The sequence below is a fragment of the Halyomorpha halys genome, unplaced genomic scaffold (genome assembly GCF_000696795.3).
Source record: "Halyomorpha halys isolate HHAL.00 unplaced genomic scaffold, Hhal_1.1 Scaffold106.1, whole genome shotgun sequence".
Classification (NCBI taxonomy): domain Eukaryota; kingdom Metazoa; phylum Arthropoda; class Insecta; order Hemiptera; family Pentatomidae; genus Halyomorpha; species Halyomorpha halys.
Window position 1 is genome coordinate 1,945,221 of NW_027111449.1, and position 23,890 is coordinate 1,969,110.

The 23,890-nt window shown below is 30.9% G+C and overlaps 1 protein-coding gene across 2 annotated transcripts in view; it reads left to right on the forward strand.

Annotated features, from left to right (window-relative positions):
• Nucleotides 1–23,890, forward strand: part of LOC106677641 (ganglioside-induced differentiation-associated protein 1) — a 138,061-nt gene that overhangs the window by 27,014 nt on the left and 87,157 nt on the right. For both annotated transcript variants that reach the window (XM_014415678.3, XM_014415679.3), the window contains exon 5: nucleotides 2,714–2,911. In XM_014415678.3, the coding sequence (XP_014271164.1) occupies nucleotides 2,714–2,911 (198 nt within the window). The remainder of the gene's footprint in view (nucleotides 1–2,713; nucleotides 2,912–23,890) is intronic.

Consider the following 23,890-nt stretch of genomic DNA (forward strand, 5'->3'; position numbering starts at 1 on the left):
ATTCATATTTAAATACTTTTGTATAAATTAATTCTTTCATAATGTAGGCTACTTTAATATTTTGTTTTCACTATCATACTGGAATCTTACCCCCAACTTAAATCTCTTTAAATTCTTCCATCTACTTCTGCTGTTATGCTATAGCTCAGGATCTCACCTTATTTTTAAACATCATTATTAAGCTATATTTCAATTTTTTATTTTATTTTTTAACTGAAGATTATTTAACTACAAGTTGTTTATTATGTCTGCATAATTTATGTTTATGTTTTTTGTGTAGGTTTTGTAATTAACTGTACTTTTTAATATATTTGGTAATATAGATAGCTTCTTTAAACATAATGTTTTTCGTTATTTTTTTCATTTTCCAAAATCATAGGATTTTTGAAATCAAAACTGTGATTTTTTTACGCTGTGGTATGCCAGTGCTTTTACCTTTGTATTTTTATGTTGAAATAACTTGGTTTTTTTCATGTTTCCCTATACGTCATTCGGTTACAATGTTGAGAGTTTATTTTGTAAATCACACCTTGTGTATCTAATTTTCCTATGTTATCCTCCATGCTGGTTGATAAATGAATATGTTGGAATTCAGGAACTTTTCACAAAAACATATCTAAATAAACAACGACAAACCTCCTAATTTAAAAACATTTTGACAGAAAAGACCTTATGAAGTCGTAAATAATATAGTACAGATCGTTGGTTAATAATGTTAAAAATCTGACTTTTATTCTAAACTATGAATAAAACCCTTGCTTTCTTAAAATATTTAATAATTAACAGAATAGAACAAAATATTCAGAGAAATAAAAAAATATGCCATGGATTATGTCATAAACGCAGATGTAATAACATAATGTTCATAATATAAAAATTAAAAGTTTAATTAACATAAATAAATATAATTGTTTATCAATTTTAGACTGATGAATATCATGACATAAATAAATTGCGAGTGATAAATTGAGATTTAAATGTTATCTTCTCAATCATTATCATCAGAACTGGCCAATGACGCCCAATAAGAAAACCAATCAATCAAACTGATGTTTTTATTTATGATTTTGCATATTTTATTATAAAAAAAAACTTGCTTATTTAATTGATTTTTGTCCCTAATGATCTGTTTATCATTTTTTATAACTATACTCCTGAGGATTATCTACAAGATTATTTGTTTTAATACCTATAAACATTATTTATTTTAATACCATTCGGTGACTGACCAAAATATCTTGGGAATGATTTGCATTGAGCATCTAGCATGTATGAAATGTATGGGGAGGTGGGACTAGACGGAGAGAAGGGCTATTGCAATTGTTCAAGAACTTTTATCTGGAGGATACTATGTCAACTTGATCAGTAGATACCAGCCATTGTTCGGACATCCTTTCATTTCATTTCCACCTCGAATTCATAATTTATGTACAATGTTTAAATTGCATTACAATGTTTTAGCTGCTTTTCAGGTTTTAATAAGTTATCTAAGTAGGCCGTTGTTTAAATGGTACCGCTGGATATTATATATTATTAGCTACCAAATAATGTATATAGATTTAATTTTAACTGAACAGTTTTAATCAAGTCCTAAAATAACCTAAATGGGTACTTAGCATGGAAAGTTCCTCTTATTATTCATAAAGCATTTACTTCAAGGAGTTGTTTAAAGATAAACCTTCATACTAGAAGATGAAGATGACAAAAAATGCATACAACTCTACCTTCCCTGAAGAAGATAGGGAAGGTATATTACATGTGGAAGTTGGTCTCCCAACACTTGTACTTGGTTAGAGAAGATGTGGTGATTCACATTAATAAAGTGAAGAATAAGATCTGATCAAGCTTAAAGTTTAAAGTTGAATTAACGTCGATCCCTCATTTTAGAACAAAAGTACTCAATTTTCTTTGTATTTTATCTTAATTTAGGAGTTTATAAACAATAAACCGAATAGGTTTTGATTTGTTCATTTTTATCTATTTTAGTAATGAGTTAGCTTCTTCATTTTGCTCCGTCCTTCTATATTATTGCAAGAAAGTAATTGCCACAAACATTGTATGTGGAAGGAAATGGTTACATTTAAAACAGGAATTTTTTAAATCGTTAAAAAATCTTGAACCAGACAGTTTAGAATGTTTTACGGATGCTCATATTTGATAAAGAAATTCATGACATTTTGCAAAACAAGCATTTGGGTAGAATGAGAAATGCAAATTGGGCTGAGTGATATTTATCCATAGTAAATTTTTGATTACACTGTAATTTTTAATTATCAATTCATTGTTTTATCTTGAAGTTTAAATTCAATCAATTCCCCGATTCCTTAAAGCGTTTAAATATTATAGTTTTTTCATCTCTACATCTTACAGCTTACTTTGATATAATTGTACAAACATTTTTTTTTTTTAAATCTATCTCGTATTCTGTTACACTAATTATATTGTATGAGAGGCCACAGTGTTGTGACGTTTACTCCTTAGTTTAGTTTATTAATATGAATCTTCTTTATAATACTAGCTATTTATTTTGGCATTGGTGTCGTATTCATCATTACAAATTTATCTTATAATAAATTGAATCAAGTTATTTCTAATGCGCCTGAGCTAAGCGTGCCTTGGTTCCCCTTTCGGTAGACTATTGAGCCTGATCGGACAAGGTCAGGAGCGAAGGGCGAGGAGAGTTTTATTTAGATGGGTCATTGATCTGTTTCAGACGTCACAGAAAAGATACCCGCCAAGTTGAAGGACATCGCTAGCAAAGAGGCCAAGTATGCGGAAGTCCTCAACCAGAAGGCGACCAAGATTGAAAATGATCTGGAAATAATGAAGAACAAGGAAGAATTCTTGAAAGTGCTAGATACCGTCGATGGCGTTCTGCAAGAGGTTGAAGAGCAGCTTGTCAAAAATGAAGGTTAGTTCTTTTTAATTTTATATCTGTTGTTTATTTTTATTAGAGTTGACAATATCACACGCAAAACTATTGAATAACCTTAAATATAAAACAATCAGACTGTTAAATTCAATATATTTTAATATTGGAATAATTGTATGTCCATGTTTTTGAAGGTTAAAAAAAAACATAATAAGCCAAACTTATAGTTTACTTATTAAATGACGTTTTGTGATTCAATCATTTTTATTATAAATAAAATTCATGTTTTTGTGGAATAAATGCAAAAAAATATCAAACTTCTGTGGATCCAACTACAAACGTTCTGGAGCTCAAAGTTTTTATTTAAAAAAAAAACACTTTAATTTTCAGCGATTTAGTTTAAATTTAAACTTTAATTTTTGAATGTTTACAAGAACTTTCGCAGTACAGTTGAGCACTTAGTTTAGTTTTAAAATAATTGATATTGACTTAGCCGGTCAGCTTAGATTAAAAAGTTGTTACACGATTCACAAGAAGAAAAGAAAAAATCTACATTACAATCAATGTGCGAATGAGGAAGATTGAACTTAAAATTAAGTTTTGGAAGTTAATAAAAACGAAGGAAAAAATGAAGTCTTGTCTGTAAATGTTTATAAATGTTGAAGATTCAACCTTAATTTTCTTTTAAAAAGTTTTATATTGGTCTGAAATGGACCTGTTATTGATTTCCAATGTCATTAAAAAATGGAGTTATTTTGCCTCGGACGTTTCTCTTATTATGTTGAGAGTTTTCTCTTAATTACTAAAGTTTTATTTTCTTTCAATATGAAATATCGATGTAGATAGTAATTTTTAAACCACTGTTGATGCCAAGGGAATAAATGCGGGTTGTGCGAACAAGGGAAGGCTACGCACGTAGGATCACCGATTCAATGTAAGTTTTTTTGGAGATACTATATCGAAAAATATTTTACACGTGTCCTCCAAAGGTTCCCTAGAAGCCTAGAAAAAAAAATTAGATATTTTTTATGTTATCGCCTTCCACATTTACTCTGCATGTAATCTACTGGTTATTATATACCAATCTATGTGTTTTTGTCATTATAATAAGAAAAATATATTACTAATCGTATTAAATGAGTTTAAGTGTGTAAATAAAATACAAAAACCAAAAGTCGCTTTCAAAAATCCTTACATATGGATTTTCACTAAAAATATTTTACCTAATCGGTTCAATCGAAATTAATTTGGTAGAATCCTATGGCATGGGCACACCATTTAAATGATTCAGATCGACTGCTGTTGCAAAATGTACTAAGTAAAATATTTTTTACAAATTTCGATTTAACGATTTATTTTAATTTTAAGATTTATAACTTCAACTTGACACCACATATCTACACAAAACTAAAAGGGGCTTAGGGCCTTTAAACTGCACGAAATGGTAAACATTGAACTTTTGTAAACCTATTAGAACGGGAGATAAACATTTTATATTTCTGATACAAAATTTATGAAAATTTTCTAGATTTGAAATTGATACTTGAGCATTTTTTATTTTCCTAACTTATTTCTTTTCTATTTGAATACATTGTTCACTTTTCGGGATTTTATTCTTCCCCCTCTTTTGAAATATATTAGTAAAAACAGCAAAACTTTTTCTTATATTATTTACTTCACACATCTTAATTTATTTACATTTTCTCTAATTCCCTATTATTATTATGCCTTCTCGCTTAAAAATTTTCTTTCATTTTTCTGACTAAAAGAGCATAGACATGTAAAGAACAGGTGGTATAAATGAGGATTTACCATTTGGATATGAACGTATGAAGGTGGTGAATACAAAAAGGTAGTAAACATAAAAAAACCTCTAGTTTCAATAAAACAAGAATAAACTTTTTTTTCCCTTAAAATGTAACGTATGTTTACATCACATTTTACATGTACACTAAATCACATTTTCGAACAAACAAATTAATATTTAAAAACCTTTTATTGAATTTAGATAGTTGGCTATAAAATTTGATAGTGGGCTATTAAATTTGCAGAACTGGTGAATGTGGGTTTTGCAGTTAGGTCTTACTTGTATGTATAATACATTTTGTAGTATAAATCTTAAAATAAATTGGTAAGATAAATGCAATAATTAATTGTTGAGCGAAAATGCCTCTAAAATAAAAATATATGTATATTAAGAAGATACTACGGAAAAGCGTTAGAAGGATGCTTAAATGATAAGAAAATATAGAACCAACGTACCAGATGATATAATTCATTACCCTACGTCATGTTTATGAGGAATCTTTAAAAGCTTAGATATCCTTGTTAACATCGAATCAGGTTTACGATCTTCTGGTAGTAAAATCAAATGGTGATGATTTACAAGAATTTGTTGAGTGGAAGCTGTTATGATGTTTTCTTAATGTCTGACTGTGTAATTAGTTCACCTTCAGGTTAGCGGAACGGGCCCCTTCTCCGTAGATTATCTCTACAATTTGATTATCTCTCTACTAGTCCTGAGTCACGGGCCTTGGAGCATCGGCGAAGGCTTTCCTGTATATTTACTGATTAGAAAATTGGATTATTTAAATAGCCTCAATGTCAGTAACGGTTTATTATTATATTACAAAAAAGAATCGTGACCAAGAGAGCTGCATCACCAAAGTCATATTTATTTTTATTTTTATTTTATGATTTTATGAAAATTGCAAAGGGGGGGGGTGAAGGGTGGAAAAATATGGGAGAGGTAGAAAAATGGTTGAGACAGCCAAAAGGCGCAATCAGTTGAGGGACTATAAAGGTGAGTGAAACCTTATTAGGGTACTTTGCACTCAAAGAAAGCTTGACTTAAATTCACTATCACTTATATGGCACCGAATTTCAACTCCATGATGAGCCTTGAGGTGCCCAAACGAATCACCGTTACACTACCTGTAAAGGTTTTTGTGCACTGCATGCGTAACTGTACAAGATTGTAAAATCGAAGTTTTTCAAGTGATTTTGGTAGTCCTTTCTTCCTATCCGTGCCTTACTCAGTTTTATTCCCATATTCTCAAAGCCGAGTGAGCTTCATTCAAACTTTCCATGTAAAATAATATAAAGGATTAATCCAATATGCACATTGGATCTGTACTTAGGATACTGGTTCGTCAGGCACATTTCCTTTGTTTTTTGGTTTTCGGCGAGGTTTTTGTTAAATTAAAAAAACGCTATTTATTCCTAAGTAGATCTTGTGAATAAATTCCATTTTCCTATTTATTCCAGTTTTTTCTTTCAATTAAAAAAAATACGTTCCTAGAAAAAAAAAACCGACTGTTATACTGTTACTGTGGTAGTACTGTCACAAAAGTATTTATATTACTATATTGAGATGAAATATAACTCCTTTTATAATATTAATATTCTATATTTCCTTGTACAACGTTTCGGGTTTCCCCATCTTCAAATACTAATATTCCTTATTGTTAAGTATATTAATTTCTTTATAGATCCATTCATTTTGTCTTATGGTTACCTAATTAATAATTATAACACAACATTGTTTTTTTGTTTTATTTCAATTTTTAATTGGACCAATTTCGAAAAATTAATGGATGTACTTAACAATAAGGAATATTAGTACTTGAAGATGGGGACACCTGAAACGTTCTACAAACAAATATAGAATATTGATAATATTATAAAAGAGTTTTATTTGTCACATCAACATCTCAATATAAAAAGAACAAGGGCATCCTAGAAAATAAAATCTAGAAGGTATTTAGTGTCGTAATGGTACTCGAATCACAGTAAATGCTTTTGTACAGTAGTGAAGCTACTGTCAGTTTCACTGTATAGTTATTTCGACAGTACTCTGATGACAGTACTATTTGTCAACAATTCAACCATTGCAGTGGTTCGACTGTACTTTTGTCGTGTATTACTGCGCCAGTACGTTTGTCAACACGTATTTTGAAAATAAAAACCACTGAGTGAAACGAAAAGTTAAAAAAAAAAATAATCGGAAACAGGATAGTTTCCCAATAATTACCATCTTTATTCACTATGACCATGAGGCAAAAGTGGTTTTAATCTTGCTTACACCACTTACCATACTACCATATTACAACTATGACATAACAATTTACATGACAAAAAGTCCAGCTAATACATAGTGAGCTTCACTATTATTTCGTCAACAAATCTTTATGAAGAACGCTGGGTTGGATTTAACTCAATATTTTCAAAAAAATTAGTTACACCTCTTTTCCTTTCACAGCTTTATTTATTAAACAAAAACTGTTAAATAAAATTATGTAATAATGCTGAATTAATAAAAAATGGACATATGATCCTTTATTTCCGAGGGGCAGATAAAGAAATCCTCTTTCGAATTGACAGCCAGGTGTATTGTGGTTTGCTTTCAGATTACTAATACTCAATACAAAGCAGTGAAACTATGTTAACGATTGGTTTTGTTTGGAATGATTTGCGGAGGAATTTAAATTGGAATGAAACTTCTTCCCTGATCAGAATGCTGCGTGAAGATGTAATAAAATTTTATTAGCTGATCTCAGACTGTTTTGTTACTAACAACCTAGGGACAAGTGAATTGCTAAATTATTTTTTTTATTTATGTAGCGCCCTTCTATCTAAGCTTAGATACTCTTTTCATGCGGATATTTCCAAATAAATCATTTATGAAGCAAAGGATGAAATGAGAGGTAGTCTTAATCCTTGTACTTTATTATATATTGAATATAAAAATGATGATTTCACTATAGTTATATTAATGTGCCGTATGTTGCCACTTTAGCCAGAATCAGATATCAATCCTTCCATTACAAACTCCTTAACCATCCTTTCCAATTTTGGAAATAAATATATGTGGCTTTGAACTATAATAACCAATGCTCTTTTTTTAGAGATTTATTGTTTTTTATGTATTCTATTACGTTTTCTATGTAAGATTGACCTTTTACATCCATTAGCAAAAAATACTTTTAGCAGCCTGTAACTACTGTTTTGTGTTTTTATACCACAGTAAAATATGTGTACATCTCCTTTTTTTTTAAATCTTCAGTTTATTTTCATTAGAATCTGGGATTTGAACAAATGAGGCATAGAAATAAAAAGTAGTATGAGTCAAATCTTATGTTATGAGATATTCAGAACCTGACAGAAAGTTATATAAAGTGTTTAATATGATACTATAGCTTTTTCTTTTGGAACTAGTCAGTCACTAGTATACCTAACTATTTAAATGCATTTTTAGTTAATGCACTCAGTACTTAATTAAATAAGTAATTTGTGAATGAATGTGGAGAACCGAATGACTTAAACCACTTCTGCTGTTAATGGCTCCGAGCCACAGTATAAATTAAATCGCACTTCATTCAACGCATTTTGTTGGTACTAATAGTTTTTTTTCCGTCTACTTGGTATTTATTCTTCTAAATCTATACTTGCAGTTTATATTGAAGGTTCTTTCCGCCCTTACCAAACATGACCTGGTAATCTGCATATGGAAATTCGTTGTAGGAGGCCTGCATTCTTATAATTCCTGTTGAGCACCTCATTATTTTTGTGAATACCTTTTAAATGCGCTATTCAAGAGGATCATAAACAGTTGTGGATTGAGATCGCAAACCTGCCTGATGCCATTGAGACTTTCAGAACAGGATCTGATCTTATGATTTTTTGTCTTATTTTAATAGAAAATTGAGAGTTTTTTTACCAATGTGAAGTGATTTTTCTCTTATTATCAATGTCCTTTATGCATATCAAATGAATTGGTCTATTTAGCGAAACAGTATTCATAATTTAGTATTTATACTACTACTACGTGAAAGATATTCTGTTACTCTAAGTGGTGGTGCAACCTTTTTTCTCTCCAGGATTCACTTTTCAAGGTCGGAACTTTTCCATTGACTCATCTTTGCAGTAATGAATGTTATGATTTTTATTTATATGAAAAAAAAATATAATTAACATAAAATGAAAACATGAAGTGTTTATTTTATAAGGAATTAAATTTAAATACTTGAGTTCACTGATATAAATCGGGATGCAGATCTTCCGTCGCAGTGACCTCGAGGAGGAAGTGGTGGGAGCAGGAAGCCATGCGGCCGGCTCGCTCACACTGCCACCATCGTCGAACAGTATTATTTATTCTATAATAAGTGAGCGACAAAGCAATTTCCTGAAATAAAATAATGAAGAAGTTTGTAATTACCGTCTTGGTGGATAGGCATTATCGTGAATATTACTTCAGCTCTATAAGTCAATAATTTTTACAAGGCCTCTAATACGGTCTATACAAGTACACTTGCCCGCTAACGAGGGAAGGCGAAGTCTATGGACGTGAGAAAACCGATGTCAACGAAAATTTCGAAAAACCATTAGAAACGTGTCCGTAGATTTTACTAGTTCGCCCAAGGAGCCGAGTAAAAATTATTTTATATTATCGATATTATAGAATTGCCCTACTGTAAAATTCAGACCAAGTGAATTATATTCTTGTACCAAACCCTTCAATGGTTTTTTATAGATCAACATTTTGTATATTTTTTTTAATTAAAATAATTTGAAGAATTTTTATTAATTTTGTCAGAACTGCTAGTTCTGTTTATGTTTTTGGTACAATAACTGGTTCCTTTTAAAATCTTTCATCGTTGAAGCTACTTCATTTTGGAATTCGTAAAGGTTCATCCGTATCCTCTTTTGAACATTAATTACATATCTATCTCCTCCATCCCCATCAATATTTCATATTCTTGTAAACAATAAATATCAATGCAAGCTTTCATAATTATATATTTTTTTCTATCTCATTTTCTTATTTCATTTATATAATTATTATTATTTGATCTTGTTTTGTTAAACTTTTCATAATGTAGCCAGACGAATGCTACTCATCTTGTACAAATTGCTATTCCACTATAAGGTGCCCTATTATTCTATAGTGAAATGCTCTTTAATAATGATAGATTTTTCATTTTCAATAAAGAAGTTGTTCTAATATTTTAACTGTCCTTCTCCACTCTAAGAAGAGAGCGGGTTCCAGTTGACCAATTATGATTTCTTAATGTTAATTTATGTATTAAAAAAAAATATCTAAAAAATTCAATTTTGTAAACTTTCCTATTTAGTTTACCAATATTTTGTAGATTAGAGCACCTTATTGCTACAGACCCTTAAGTATAATTGAGTTTTGTAGATATTAAGTAGTTCTCAGAAATTCGTGTCAAGAAGATGAAATGGTTAATGGAGAAAGCTGTAGAGAGAAGGGTTATAACTCGTACCGCTCCAAGGCCTCACGTTCCAACTGTACAAAGAACTGATAATGAAATTACACCAGGTGCCATCGCTACTATTGATCTCCAGATGGAGCCACGACGGGGCACTCGGTTTGGAAGGATGTAACGTGATGCGGAGATTTCGCTCCAATCTAACGAGAGAAACTCAGGGGGTGTTGTGAATGGGCTCTTTTCCTGACATTCATGTGTCGATATAATTTGACAGCGTCTGGCTGTTTTGGTATGGACTCGTGGGAGTGCCCTCATGTCTGAGGCTTTCGGAACATTTTATTAATGAGTTTCATATCTTTTTGAGAGAAGACTAGAATTACTCACTATTTTTGTGCGAAAAATGAACAAAAACCTATTGCATTGAAATGATTCAGTCTGTTCTGGTTTAAAGGGGGTAAAACGATTTACCACAACTTAATCTTATTGAGATCGGCCCACCTGTATAGTTAATCAGAATGTTTGAGGAGAATAATCACCAAGAACCACATTAATTCCAAAAATAAAACTATAGAAGAATACATTTTTTGTAGATTTGCAAAAAAAGAAAAAAACGATAACTGACTAAAATTTATACCGGTATCCAAAGTTCCCGGGTTTCGGCATCAGTTAAGACTGTTCCAGATCGAAATGATAAAAAAAAAAAAAAAAACGGCAACTAATTTACTTATTAAGATATTATTTATTGGCGGATGGAGTTACATCCATTTATAAGAAAAAAAAAAAAAAAAAAAAAGCAAAACGGATAATCGATACAACACACTGGATGGTTTGTGACTCCGTCCGCTTATACAGACATCGAACAGTTGAGTCTGTCAGCTGATATCGCAGCAACAGCTGACTGTAACTCCCCCCCACCAGTTCACGAACATTCCTCGTTTGATTTTGTATAGAAATATATAAAAATACAATCATAGTTGTTAAATAAAACTCACATTTACCTTAAATACAATAGAAGAGAGAATAACAATTAGATACAGAAATAAAGCATAATAAAATACATTAATAACATAAAAAAGAATTATTTACAATATAAACATTAACTCAATGGTAAAGTAAAGAAGATAGACTAAGAAAAAAATGCCTCTTACACTCCTATTGCACTTATGTGCTGGCATTGAAAATAACAAAAAAGATACATAGGCACACGAGGGACAATACTCCAAGCCCTCATGATACTGCCGTCAGGAATAGGAAGCTTCAATTGTTTGATATCCTTTAAGATCTCAATAGTGACAACATTATGTTCTCTAATCACAATTGTTCTGAATGGGCCCTCATACCTCTGCAGCTCTTTCCCTCTTTTAGAACCTAGTTTGCGATATACTATGACCACTATTTTAACTTGCTCCATCAGATCCCGTACCATGAGGTTATGCCGCTCTACTCTCTTACGTTTTTCCCTCACAATTCTATCCCTTACATCATTCCACAACTTTCTTTGCGCCAAACTATTGGTGATAATTTCACCCTCTCCAATACCTCAATAATCCCGACGACGCCCCCTCATACCTAAAAGGATTTCGAAAGGGGCAAACCCAGTGGTCGTATGTATTGAGTGATTATTTGCCACTATTTCTAATTGGTATTGCAAGTGGTCACTGAATCAGCTGGCGTATAATATATATCAATATATATAATATATATATATATCAAAGAATTTTTAATAAGATGACTAGTAGGAGAACAATTTTTGAAAATGGCTTAAAGGTCGAAACATTATTAAATGTCAAAAATATATATATGTATAAGATAAAATGTTTTACAATAAGATTAATAAAAAAAATGTATTCTCGTATACTTTTAGTTTTTAAAATGTAGATTTATTGTGGTACTAAGGAGAGTTTTCTCCTCAATCATTCTGATTGATAGTAATTAAAAAATGAGTCCTATTCTAAAAAGAAACAGCATTAAAAGAGTTGATCATAATATATAAATAAACCTAGTTTAAATAACTTAAATTGTGAAATACAATTTATCTTGTAATTAAAGACAATAATAAAAGCGCCTGTTGTGTTTATATCTAATAGAAAACAAACATAATACAATATAAACAATTTTTTTTCACTTTCTAGCCCCCTTGGATCCGCTGGTGATTGTGAATTTCAATTATAGTGTTCAAGAGTGAATGTCCATTTTTGTTTTCAGCTTGATTAGAGTACTTTTGTATTTCTGAAAACCTGAACTCAAACATGCATATTTTTGTGAGAATAACGCACCTCATTATGTCAACATTTTAGTTGGATAAACATGCTAAAGCGGTTAAAATTGTCCTCTTGTTAACCTAATGAATGAGTTTGATGTTTGATAGGTTATCAGTCATAAGCCGTGATTACATACAAGCGCCTTACATACAAGCGCACCAATGTGTAAGTAAATAATGACTGTTTTACTCAAATAAATGATTAGATGGTCCAAAATGTGTTGAATAGATAAGGCTCTGGTCGCTTACTGAAACTTATTTTTAGTTACCTCTATCACAAAAACAGTCACATTAAAAAAATTATTGCATTAGTATTGAAAACGTATCGTTTGAATCCGATCTATAATCACCCCTGATAAGTTGTTTTGAAAAGCAAACGTCCATAATATTCTAATAGTGGGTGAGTTTGTTCTTGTTCTGAATGTGTCACTTGGCCAGGTGAAGTCATAAATATTTTATTTTATCACCCTCAAAACTGAGTGCTTTTGATGATTTTGAAAGCGGGTTTTATCTAAAGAATGCTCTAACGATAACGGTTTCTCAAGACCCTTTAGCTTTCCCAGCCCTAAGGTATCGTTTCCTTAGAAAGATCTCTAAAGCTACTGAACTTGGAAGACAGTTAAGTAACTATTTTAATTTCACATTATTATATTATATAATTAAGTTTCATTTTATTATATTCTTGTATATTTTTTTTAATTGTTTCAGCCGTACATTTATTATTGAATTTAGGAAGTTTTTTGTATTCATCTTTCTATTTTTGAGGAAATAGAAATAAATATAATGCTGAACTTGAAAGGAATTAGAAACTCAAAATCTCCAATTTAAGAAGAAAAGATAGTTACTGGAAGATTATTGATTGACTGTGTGTATAGATGAATGGAATATGGTCAGCCTGCGGTTATTATATATATATATTTATATTTATATATTTGGTTGATTTAATTCAAAAGTTGATTTTATTGATTAATATCATCTGTAAAATATTGAACAATGTATTAAAGTTTTTATTATAATTTTCCTCCTTTTCCTTTTTTTAAATTTTTTTTTTTATTTTCTGCTGGGCAGTTCTACCTATTTTGTACACATACCATAAATATTTGTGCTTGGTCATCGATATCATCATAGAAGTGCGTAGGCGTTGATTGGTCCTGATTTATGTATGCAAATATGGTCATCATTTGAGGATCTTTTCAGTTCCTAATATGTTCAAGTCCTGTTGAGCAGTACTCTCATGGCCGACGAGGGTTTGATACGTTGTGACGAATCCACGTTCCAAAATACCTCAGTTTGATATTCACCTTTGTCAGGATCGATTCTTATGAGTAGTTGGTGTTAAATCAATTCAGTTTCCACTTAAGATTCATATCACACTAGTATATTAATTATTAATAAAGGTAAGTTTCTCTATTAATGCCTATTCAACATACTATCATGGCTATCATTCTTGAGTTGAATTGATACCTACAGATTGCAGATATAACATATTTTTACTTTCACTTATCGATATATGGAATATATCGTAAGTGTGTATATATGTAGTTTTGAGATTCACCGAGTCCAAATAACCATGTTTCACCAAGTGGTCTGTGTGAAAAGAGCCTGGTTAAAAAAAGAAAAGATGTACGAAACTAAAAAATAGATAAATACAAAATATTAAAGAATTTAATAAATAATTAAAGGAAAAAAATGAAAAATAGAGACAGAATTTCGAATCGAAAAATCCAAGATCTGTACCTATCACTACACTATGTACACAGATTCTTATGACAGTAACTCAGTTCAAATTCATTATTTTCATCTGGAGAAATCCTAATATACGAACTTTTATAGGAAAATTGTGTGTTGTGCCGCACCATTTTTTTTTACATGGCATTGTGTAGAAAATGATGAAAGTCTTTGCCTTTGGTGAAGAGGAAGACAATTTTTTGCTATCAGGGAACGATAACTTTATAAATAAATGAAGACAACCAAGCAATTTCTCTCGATAAATCTGTCACAGTTGCATCATCTCACTGTAGAGTCTTATTCTTTAAGCATTGAATTGTTTTTGCGAGGTGGCATAATACATTAAGGGTATTCATAATCTTTAGTTTAACATGTTAAATGGAAAAACTGATGTTAAATGAAGAAGTATTTCCTTCTTTTACCATGTTAAAACGATGTAAACTATAACATGGTTGGGAGTCTGTTACTAGGTGTAATGACGTCACGCAACAGACCAGCTGAGCTCGTCAACGTTTTGTTTTTGTCGTTATAAGTTACTTGTTCGTAGTTTATGGTTTGATTGTATTAGTATTGTTTTGGATTTTTTTAAAACTATTAAAGCAAAGGATGACAATAATAATAATATAATGACAATTTTCAATTAGCCCATCTTGATTCTCTTCCTCACAAGTTATCAACAATAAACTTAGTGGCCAAACTTTCACTTTTCACTCAACTTAGGCATGTTGTAATAAATTAATTTAATCAAAATTTAGAAGTAAACATTAGCCTGAAGTTGTGGTAGGAAAGGTTATAAGTTGCTTAGAAAATTCACTAGGAGCTCTTATGCGTTACATTAACATGACTTTAAATAGGGCTGCTCACAATCCTATACTTATAACATTTAACACAACATCATGAATACCCCTATTGTGGTCATAGTGGCCTAGACCGTAGTTAGTATTTATCATGTTCCAACTGGTTAATCCCACACTTTGTGATGGATTGCCTGAAAGTTGTACCTACTAAATGAGTTGTAATGGATTAAAGCCACTTATATTTTGATATCAAATTCCGTCATTAACTTATCTGTTTTATCACTACTAACATGCTAATATGTACATGTATGCGCGCATGTATTGGAAATAGAGGTAAACCAACTAATGAGGTTTGACAAACACAGCAAAGTGTCAACCATTGGTATTAAATTCTTTTATAAGATTTATCCGAACCAATCTGACCAGTCACACGAGTTACTTATCCCTTGAAAGAGATAGTAACAACATAGATTTGAACTGGCGAAGGTTGCTGTCAGACAGATCTGTATATACACAATGAGTAACAATCGTCCTACTGAAAATAGGGAGGTAGCGGAAAAACCTGTTCTACAAGCCGCAATAAGTGATTCTCCTTTCGTACGTTGTACAACCTTCTTTATCACTTTTAATATACACCTTTTCTCAGATAGCATCGCTATGAAACATTTCCATCTTTTGATTTATTTCATTTCGCCTCCAGTCCTGTGCTAAATATTTAGATATTTATTTATTCTGTTTTTTAAGCATTTTATGTTTTGAAGAATCATTTCAGTTGTGTTTTTAGAGATACATGTTTAAATGTAAAATATGTAAAGTCATGGAGTTCTAACTTTAAAAAAAAAAACCTAATAACCAAACTGTAACCAGTATAGGCTTTATAGATAGAACTTTTTTTTTTTTAAATTAAAAAATAAATAAATAACATGAGGGTAAGAGCTTCATCAATAAGGTTGTATTTTCGTCTAAAATTTGTTTGGAAAGCAGATGAAAAATGATTTGATTCATTAAAGGGAATAGGGCAGAACACTAAACTGCTCAACATATTTCTCATGTTTTGTTTGTGAAAATTATATAAAAAATTATGGAAATGGAAAACAAAATGTTGTGATTAACAAATGACAGCTTTCTAACAATAATTTAGTGCATAAATAAATTCAACAACAACATCTCTCTAATTTAATTTGGAGGGCTGCACAGGCGCACAAAATCTTAATGACCATTAGGAAACAAATGCTTAAAATTTAGACTGAAATTTACTTTCACTTCTAAAGTATAAGTTTCCTGAGAATACTTAGCGAATTTCAGCTCATTTGAACCGAAGACCAGGGCCCTGTTTCATAATAAAGTATAAACTAATACTATTAGTCTTGAAGATTTATCTTAATTCAGTTACACTGACTTGTACAATAGTAATTTGTACTTTAGTATTTTTTAATTCCTGTAATTTCACTAATAGTCATCCCTATCATGAAAAAAATAAGTATTAGTATTGTTACCACACTAGTTTCTACACTTTTACTATTAACTAATACTATTAGTTTTCATTAATGAAACAGGGCCGTGTTCTAGAGGCTATGAAACGAATTTAAACAGCACCCCACCCTTTTCTCCGTTGATCTCTGGTACGTTGCAAAAGTGAGTTATAATCGAAAAACAAATCCATAATACTCTACTGTACTATGTAGTACAGCCAAATATCAATTCATAATGCGTTATATTAATTGTGAATAATAAGGCCGCCTTATACAGGAGGTCCACTCATTGTTCCCAGTAGATCGAAAGGTTTTCTAGTTACCCAAAGAAGGTTAATTTTAAACCTGTACTGAATTATTTTAGTATAGATCACTGAGAATAGCTTTTTTCTTTAAAAAATGTCAATTCAAAAATATAACTTTTTGAGAATGGATGTGAAATGAATTTGACATTCTAAGATGAAATATCATTATTATTGTTTTAGGTACTAGGAACTTTGGATATTTTAAATGTTGAATTAGTCAAAGCAAAAGATTCCGTTCAATTACGGTTCAGTGCAGAAAGTAAAAGGTTCTTTTTCAGAAATATAAAAAACGTTGAAGACAGCTTAATCAAAAAGAATCATGAAATTAGATGTAGACAAGGCTTGCCGTCCTTGAGGTTTTGCGCCTTTGACCAACCGACCGGGAAACTTTTTTTTCGAGTTTTCGGCCTTAATGAACAACCACTCTAGGCCTGTTAAATAATAAGAGATGATTGAATTGATAACAATGGAATGCTGATCCAGCTCCTCCTTAAAGAACAAAACAGCAGCATTCAAATTACACCAGAGGCGGTTAATCCGGCGTGTGTAGAAGAAAAACAAAAAACTACATTGCTCTCTCTCTCTCTCTCTCTCTCTCTCTCTCTCTCTCTCTCTCTCTCTTCCTTACCCTCCCTCTCTTCCTCTCTTTAGGGGCTTACATGTCAGCTAATTTACTCTTCTTTAAATGATGCGCTATTATTTTCAAAGTTGTATTTTGTTTTTAAAGACAATGAGCTCCTTATGATTTTTTTTTTTAACGTTTTGCTACAGGGATCATATCATCTTTCCCATAACCATGGTTGGTAGACTCATCAATTTTGACTAGTAGCTATAAATAGTAATCATTAAAGTAATAATTGAAGTGAAATCTCTGCTGTTTGTGTTCTCTTGGGCTCTTGGACTAAAAGGATAGTGGTCTGGCATCTAAAAAGCTAAAAAGTTGTTTCTCCGAAGATTACAACTAGTCATTTAATTTTAGAAGTTTTATTTATATTAACAATTTTTTTATCTACATCTTAGTCTACTGTATCCTCAATTTTCCAAACCGCCTGAGATTTTCTTTAAAAATTTATAGTATCCCTATGCATATTATTTAAAAATTCCTATGATGTTTATTTAGAAGATAAGTATATGTCTTTGATTGTGGACTCAGTCAATACGATAAGGAACAATCCTTGTGGGGTCCTGTGGATTGGATAATTTTCAATCTATTTATTCGGAATTAAAAAAAAATAAAGTGTAAAATTAATTAATTAAGATGACGCCAAACCTTTTTTCTTAATAAAATTGAGGAAAAGTTGTTGGTGGCATCTTCAACTTAAGATATGAAAGTTAAAAGAAAAAAATTCAATTCGATAGTCAATGGATCTTATTACCAACCTAAGATCATTAGTTTCTGAGAAAAAAGGACGTTGGTTTCTGCAGCTAACAGCTCGATGGATTGCTTAAAGGATGACTTCCGTGTCTTTGTCTGGCAGTTGTTGACAAATAGTGACTGGAAGGGCACCTTCTGTACAATGTGATGTCTTCTCACGACGATAATTTCATGTTTCTTTATACATTATATTATTTAAATAACTTTTTACGAGACTGTAAGGATTATTCAAAAGTTTAAAAACAAAGTAAGAAAGATAAATATATTTGAAAAAAATCATTACACTGAAAGTACAAATATATCAGTTAGTGAATCATACCTTTCAATCGGAAGAGTTATATTATTGAATCGCTTTAAAAAAAACAGTAAAAAATCTAATTATAATAATTGTTACACCTAAAGGAAAACATCAATTTTTCACTGGAAAGGGTGCTTTGCCTTTGAAATATTTTTGACCGTGCCGAAGTAAAGTAGTCAAGGTGTTGAAAAAAAGAGTCTTGTTCATAGGCGATGCCATTTAAGAAATATTGGGGGGTGAAGGTTAGTGTAATATAACAGTTGGTTATGCATGGAAGGGGAATAAATCTATAGAATAAAGGAGTAGCTTAGTCATCAGTTTTTCACGTAACACAAGTACAAATGATACACTTAGCAACATACAGGTTCATAATCGTAGAGCAAAATGAAAATAAAAATTACCAATTCACTTATCGGAAGGTTCTTCTTTATTTATTAAATCTCATTATAGCCTCACTTGTAACATTTATTAAACTTTTTTTCAGATTCATTGTCAGTAAATCAGTGTTTGCTTCATAAACATTTGCGGACACTAAACCAAACTGAACCAAGTATGGTCCACCTCCATTCCCGACTAGGAACAAAATATTTGAAAATTAGGTTAAAAATGCATTCATGAATGTGGTCTTGTTTTGTATTTTATAACAGCATAAAAGAGAACTGATATTAAAATATTTAAAATATATTTTATTACAAACTCACTCTGATAAAAGATTTTAACAAATCATCACTTCCTCCCTGTGTACCTTTTAAATTAAAAAAATAAAATAAAAAGTTGTAAAATGAAGAGTTAATTTTTATATTTTTTAAGTGGCACAAAATTTTTTAGGACATGTCACAGTTCTAGTGACGAAGTATTATTTTTCATAAATTCTTTATTATTAGCTTACAAAACCATAAAAAAACTCTTTAAAATCTATCTAAGTACTTATATTGCTTCTATTAAAAAATGGATTAAATGGGTCCTGTATATATTAAAAATATTATTTTTTCATTTTTCTAATCTTGTCGTCGATCCAAGACGATTTTCAGTTACCTGAACCTTGTTCCACTTACTTTTTAAAATTATACGTTGTTTTCTGCACATATAAAAACAAAATTAGACACTTAATCAGTACCCCAAATACCGCCCCTTACAGCAGGTTCAGCGTTATGATTATCGGTAATTATTATAATTATTTGTGTGTTGTTTATTTTTAAGATTTTTTTTTTTTACAAAATTACTATCCCATTTTCTTGTTATGTATGTTCCTGTTCAACAAATTGTATACAAGTTACTCATACGTAATATTTTATTTAAAGATACCGTTTATGGTAGAAGTTGTCGAGGTAAAAGGCCGTTGTATCGTATCCTGTTATGCAAATGCATCAAAACAAAACACAGGAAAGCGAAACACGTGGCTAGATAAATCGGGAGTTGTAATTTAAACTAAGGTCAGGAAGACAGGAGATCCAGGGCAGGTTCGTATTGTGCAATTTCCTGTTTAAGAGAAGGACATTGGAACTGGTAGGAAGTCGAAAAGGAAAAGGAAAGGGACGCGTGCTTCCTCGGTGGGGGTGACCTCTGTGAAATGGCTAGCCTTTTTTGGTAACATACCCAACAACGTTCTAAGGTTCTAAGCCTTCAAGGGTACGGGGTTAAGATCATTACGATTTATCACTTCTGTAATTCTCTGGGCTGACGAGTCAACTCGAGGAGCGATTCGGTCCACCACTTCCTCTTCTCGAGTATTTCCAATTTTAGGAGTTTAGGAGCCCTTGGAAGATATGAATCATCCAGGCGCTACCTCCTTGGTGTACTTCTGCAACTCCTATTTACAGCACTAGTTCACATTTCCGTATTGCGAAAAAACTTGTACGTCTTCTTGGCAGCAATTCAATGCCACGGCAATAACAAAACACTAGTTTGCTTAAATTAATAGAGATCAAAACCAACTGCTAGCGCATTACGTTTTTGTACTTTGATTAAGTGGAGATGGGAAGCGAAGAAATATGAAAGTGTTACTTTATTTTTAAATGGGAGTAGAACTTCTTCTGATTTGTATGTGTTCTCTATACGAATATTTTCTTATAAAAAAAAATAATATAACTATCCCTGCACCAACATTTTCCTGAATATTTATTATATGAACTGGCTGGATGTGCCTTTCAATACATTAGATAATTAAAACTTCGCGGTGTTAGATTTAACGAGTATCTAAAAATATTATTTTATTCATCTAAGTACAATATACTTCAGATACACATTTTTTTTTAGATTAGTTTTTTGTATTCCTCCTAAAGTGTATACTTTAGGAGCATTTCCAAGCAAATACTAGAATATTTTGAAATTTTTACACATTCATACTACCAGAATATTCTAAACTTAAACACGACCAAATAAAACAAAAAGTATATTACATATATATCTTTTTGTTATGTCTTTAAAAAGATAAACTGAGGATTTATAGCAAGAGTTAATAATGCTCAAATATATATATATATATATATAATAAATAAAAATGCTAGTGATTGACCTAAAAGATTTTGAGAAAATGTTCTTTATGTTAAGATGTACCATTATAGGGATTCCGCCACTAATTAATGCTGATTGTGACAGTTTTTTCATTTTTTATAATTTTTTATTTTAGAAAAAAAAATTAAATTGCTGAATGTGATGCTATGGACCAGACCATTTAAAGTGCCATGTTGTAATATTTAATCAGGAGGCCATTAATGGGAATTGGTTTGGCGAGGTCCCACCTTCTCTGAACCCTAATTAATAATTATTATACCCTCCGTGTAAACACCCCCTTCAATATTATACTAATTAAACTCATTACCATATACGGTGTGGTCAGGTTTTTTTTTGTCAAAGTGAACATTTTATGGTGTTGCTGATTTTTACTGGTTCAAGACATTTAAGTTTTTTTTTATCGAAATTGTGTTAATGATAAATTTTAAGATTAGGACATTCAATTACCTATTCAAAATGACTAAATTGACATGTACTCCATTGAACTATGTTGGAAAGCCTTAGATTTATTTAACTTGGATATACTAGACTCAATAAAAAAAGTGTCGTCACTTCTTCTTCCCATACTACCAGCTAGACACAGCAAAGGCACACCTTTTATTTCAGCTATACAGCATTAGGATATAATAAACCTAGAGGAGTTTCAGGATTGCTACCTAACTCCTTGAATTCCCTCATTGTAGAGTTCAGAAAAAACAGTAGTTATGCAAAACTTTTTTTGATTTGTATATTCACTATTTTGATGTAGTCTTCTCAATTTAACAGTATTCATGTATTGGTGGCAATTAAACGATTTTAGGTTCTGAGTTTTCTTTAATATTTACCTTGTGGTAAAAAGGTGACCTGCAGATTCCCTTCCTCAGCTGTCTCAGTCTGTCCACAGTGATTCGGAACACATTTTATGACGTTCCCGAGCATTCCAACATATATTTGTGCAATAGACCCTCGCTACACCATGAGTCAATGAAACTACCTTATTCGGATACACCTGTATATTATAAAATATCATTTAAAAAAAAAAAATATGTACATCAATAATAATAAGCCAATAATGTATTAACAGATATTGTGAAATAAAACATACAATACGGAAAACAAAAATTATGCCTCTCCATCCAAGCTGATTTAATCCTCATGGATTGAGGAAATCGAAACTAAATAGTTGAAATAAAAAATGAATATTTAAAGTATGAAATTTCCAGTACTTCTCTAACGTACATAATGTATTTAATATCTTTTTTTTTTGTACAGCATGGGGGAAAAAAATACAGTATTTTATTTTATTTTATGACTAATAAGGACCTGGTGTCAGAACTAGCTCCCGTTATATCCGAAGAAGATATAAAGTGCCACGTTATGACATTTCTCTGTGCGCACACACGTTTATATATTAGCATATATGCATTTGGTAATTAGTTCAGATAATATTATAGTTGTTTGATTTAACATTTATTTTTCCTTTATTTTTAAATTGTCCGAGGTGGAACAAACAAGCCTGTAGTTTTGGCAAATATAATAACATTAATTACTAACTTTCAGTGTGAAAAATCATACCTCTTTTATTGGTTAGGAAAGTGGCCTCAAAATGTTGGAAGTTAATTCATTAATTAAAATATTCCACTTAATCGGGGCTTCTGAAAATAAAATTATTAATGCTACCGATAATCACAGGTGATTTGCATATAATTTATTTCATATCTACATTTAATTGTGTTTATATAACTAGTGTATGCACCCGTTGTTGCATAAGTTATTTTTCCTTTTAATTGGTCTAAAAATAAACTACTTATGATTCTTAAAATTAGCGAATGTATATTTTTGTTAGTTAAACAAATATTTTTTTTTTTAAAGGAATGCCATTTTCCTGTATGTAAAAGCTACAATTAAATTTGTATTATTGATAAATTAATAATATATGCATTTTCTAATCTAGCTGATACAATTTAATACAAAATATGAATGAAGTTTATATTAACGATATTTAATCGATTAAGACTCAAATTTCGATTAGTATTATTCCAATCTTAACCATTCTTAAGGATATTGAGTTATAAATCAATCGGCTGGCTTGCTAATAGATAATAATTTACAGTTAATGTCTAATTAGCTTTAAATCAATTGATCTATCTTATCCCATTGTCTTCAGAAGTCACCTGACAGGCGCCGCGTTCGATGTATTGTCTTTCTGGTTCACAATACTATTCATTACATCCTTCTCCTCTTCTTTTTTATTTATTTATTTTAAGTTTTTATTTATAACCTGACACCAAAAACTGATTCGTATTCATATAGGCGCCTACCTTAACTGAATAGGCTCCGCTTGGGGGTTTGTTGTTATCATTTCAGAGAGCGAAAATCGGCAATGGTCACTTAATCAAACCAGTAAGAATATAGGTAATGATAGGGTAGATCATAAGCCACACATAGTCTGGAAGGAATACTTAAGTATTTGGTTCATAAGTACCAAAATGCTTATTCATAATAAAATAGATGAAATTTCACTTTTTTTTTCTATAAGAACGAGATAAATCTAAAGTAAACTTCATTATATTTAATATTTTTACTAACCTGAAATGTAAGAGCCAGAAGACGTCTTTAATTATTTGTTTGTTTTTTAAGCTTTTTTATTTGTTTAAGCTCGATATTAAAAGTTTAGATTATTGAATTCTCATTTTTTTATCGTTTGAAATTAGGCTTAGTTTATGAGATCTACAAGATCATGGAATTCGTAAATCTTCTCACATATTCAGAGCTTACTTTGTTTACTCGCCTTCAAACCGCATAGCTACACATGCTCACAGTAAAAATTCATGATTCATGGCGTAACAAGGTCTTCTGTTGCTGCAGAAGAATAGTAAATACTTTATAATGTGTGCGTTGTAAAATAGTAATGAGGTAACTTGTATTTTAGGGGAAAACATGGATACTGCACGTGGTAGTGTTTACCTCTCTCAGCTATTATTATGGTTTGATCCGATGGCACCAGACCATTGTCTCGGTTATTTATGTTGCTGTAAAGCTTTTATTTATAACCTTA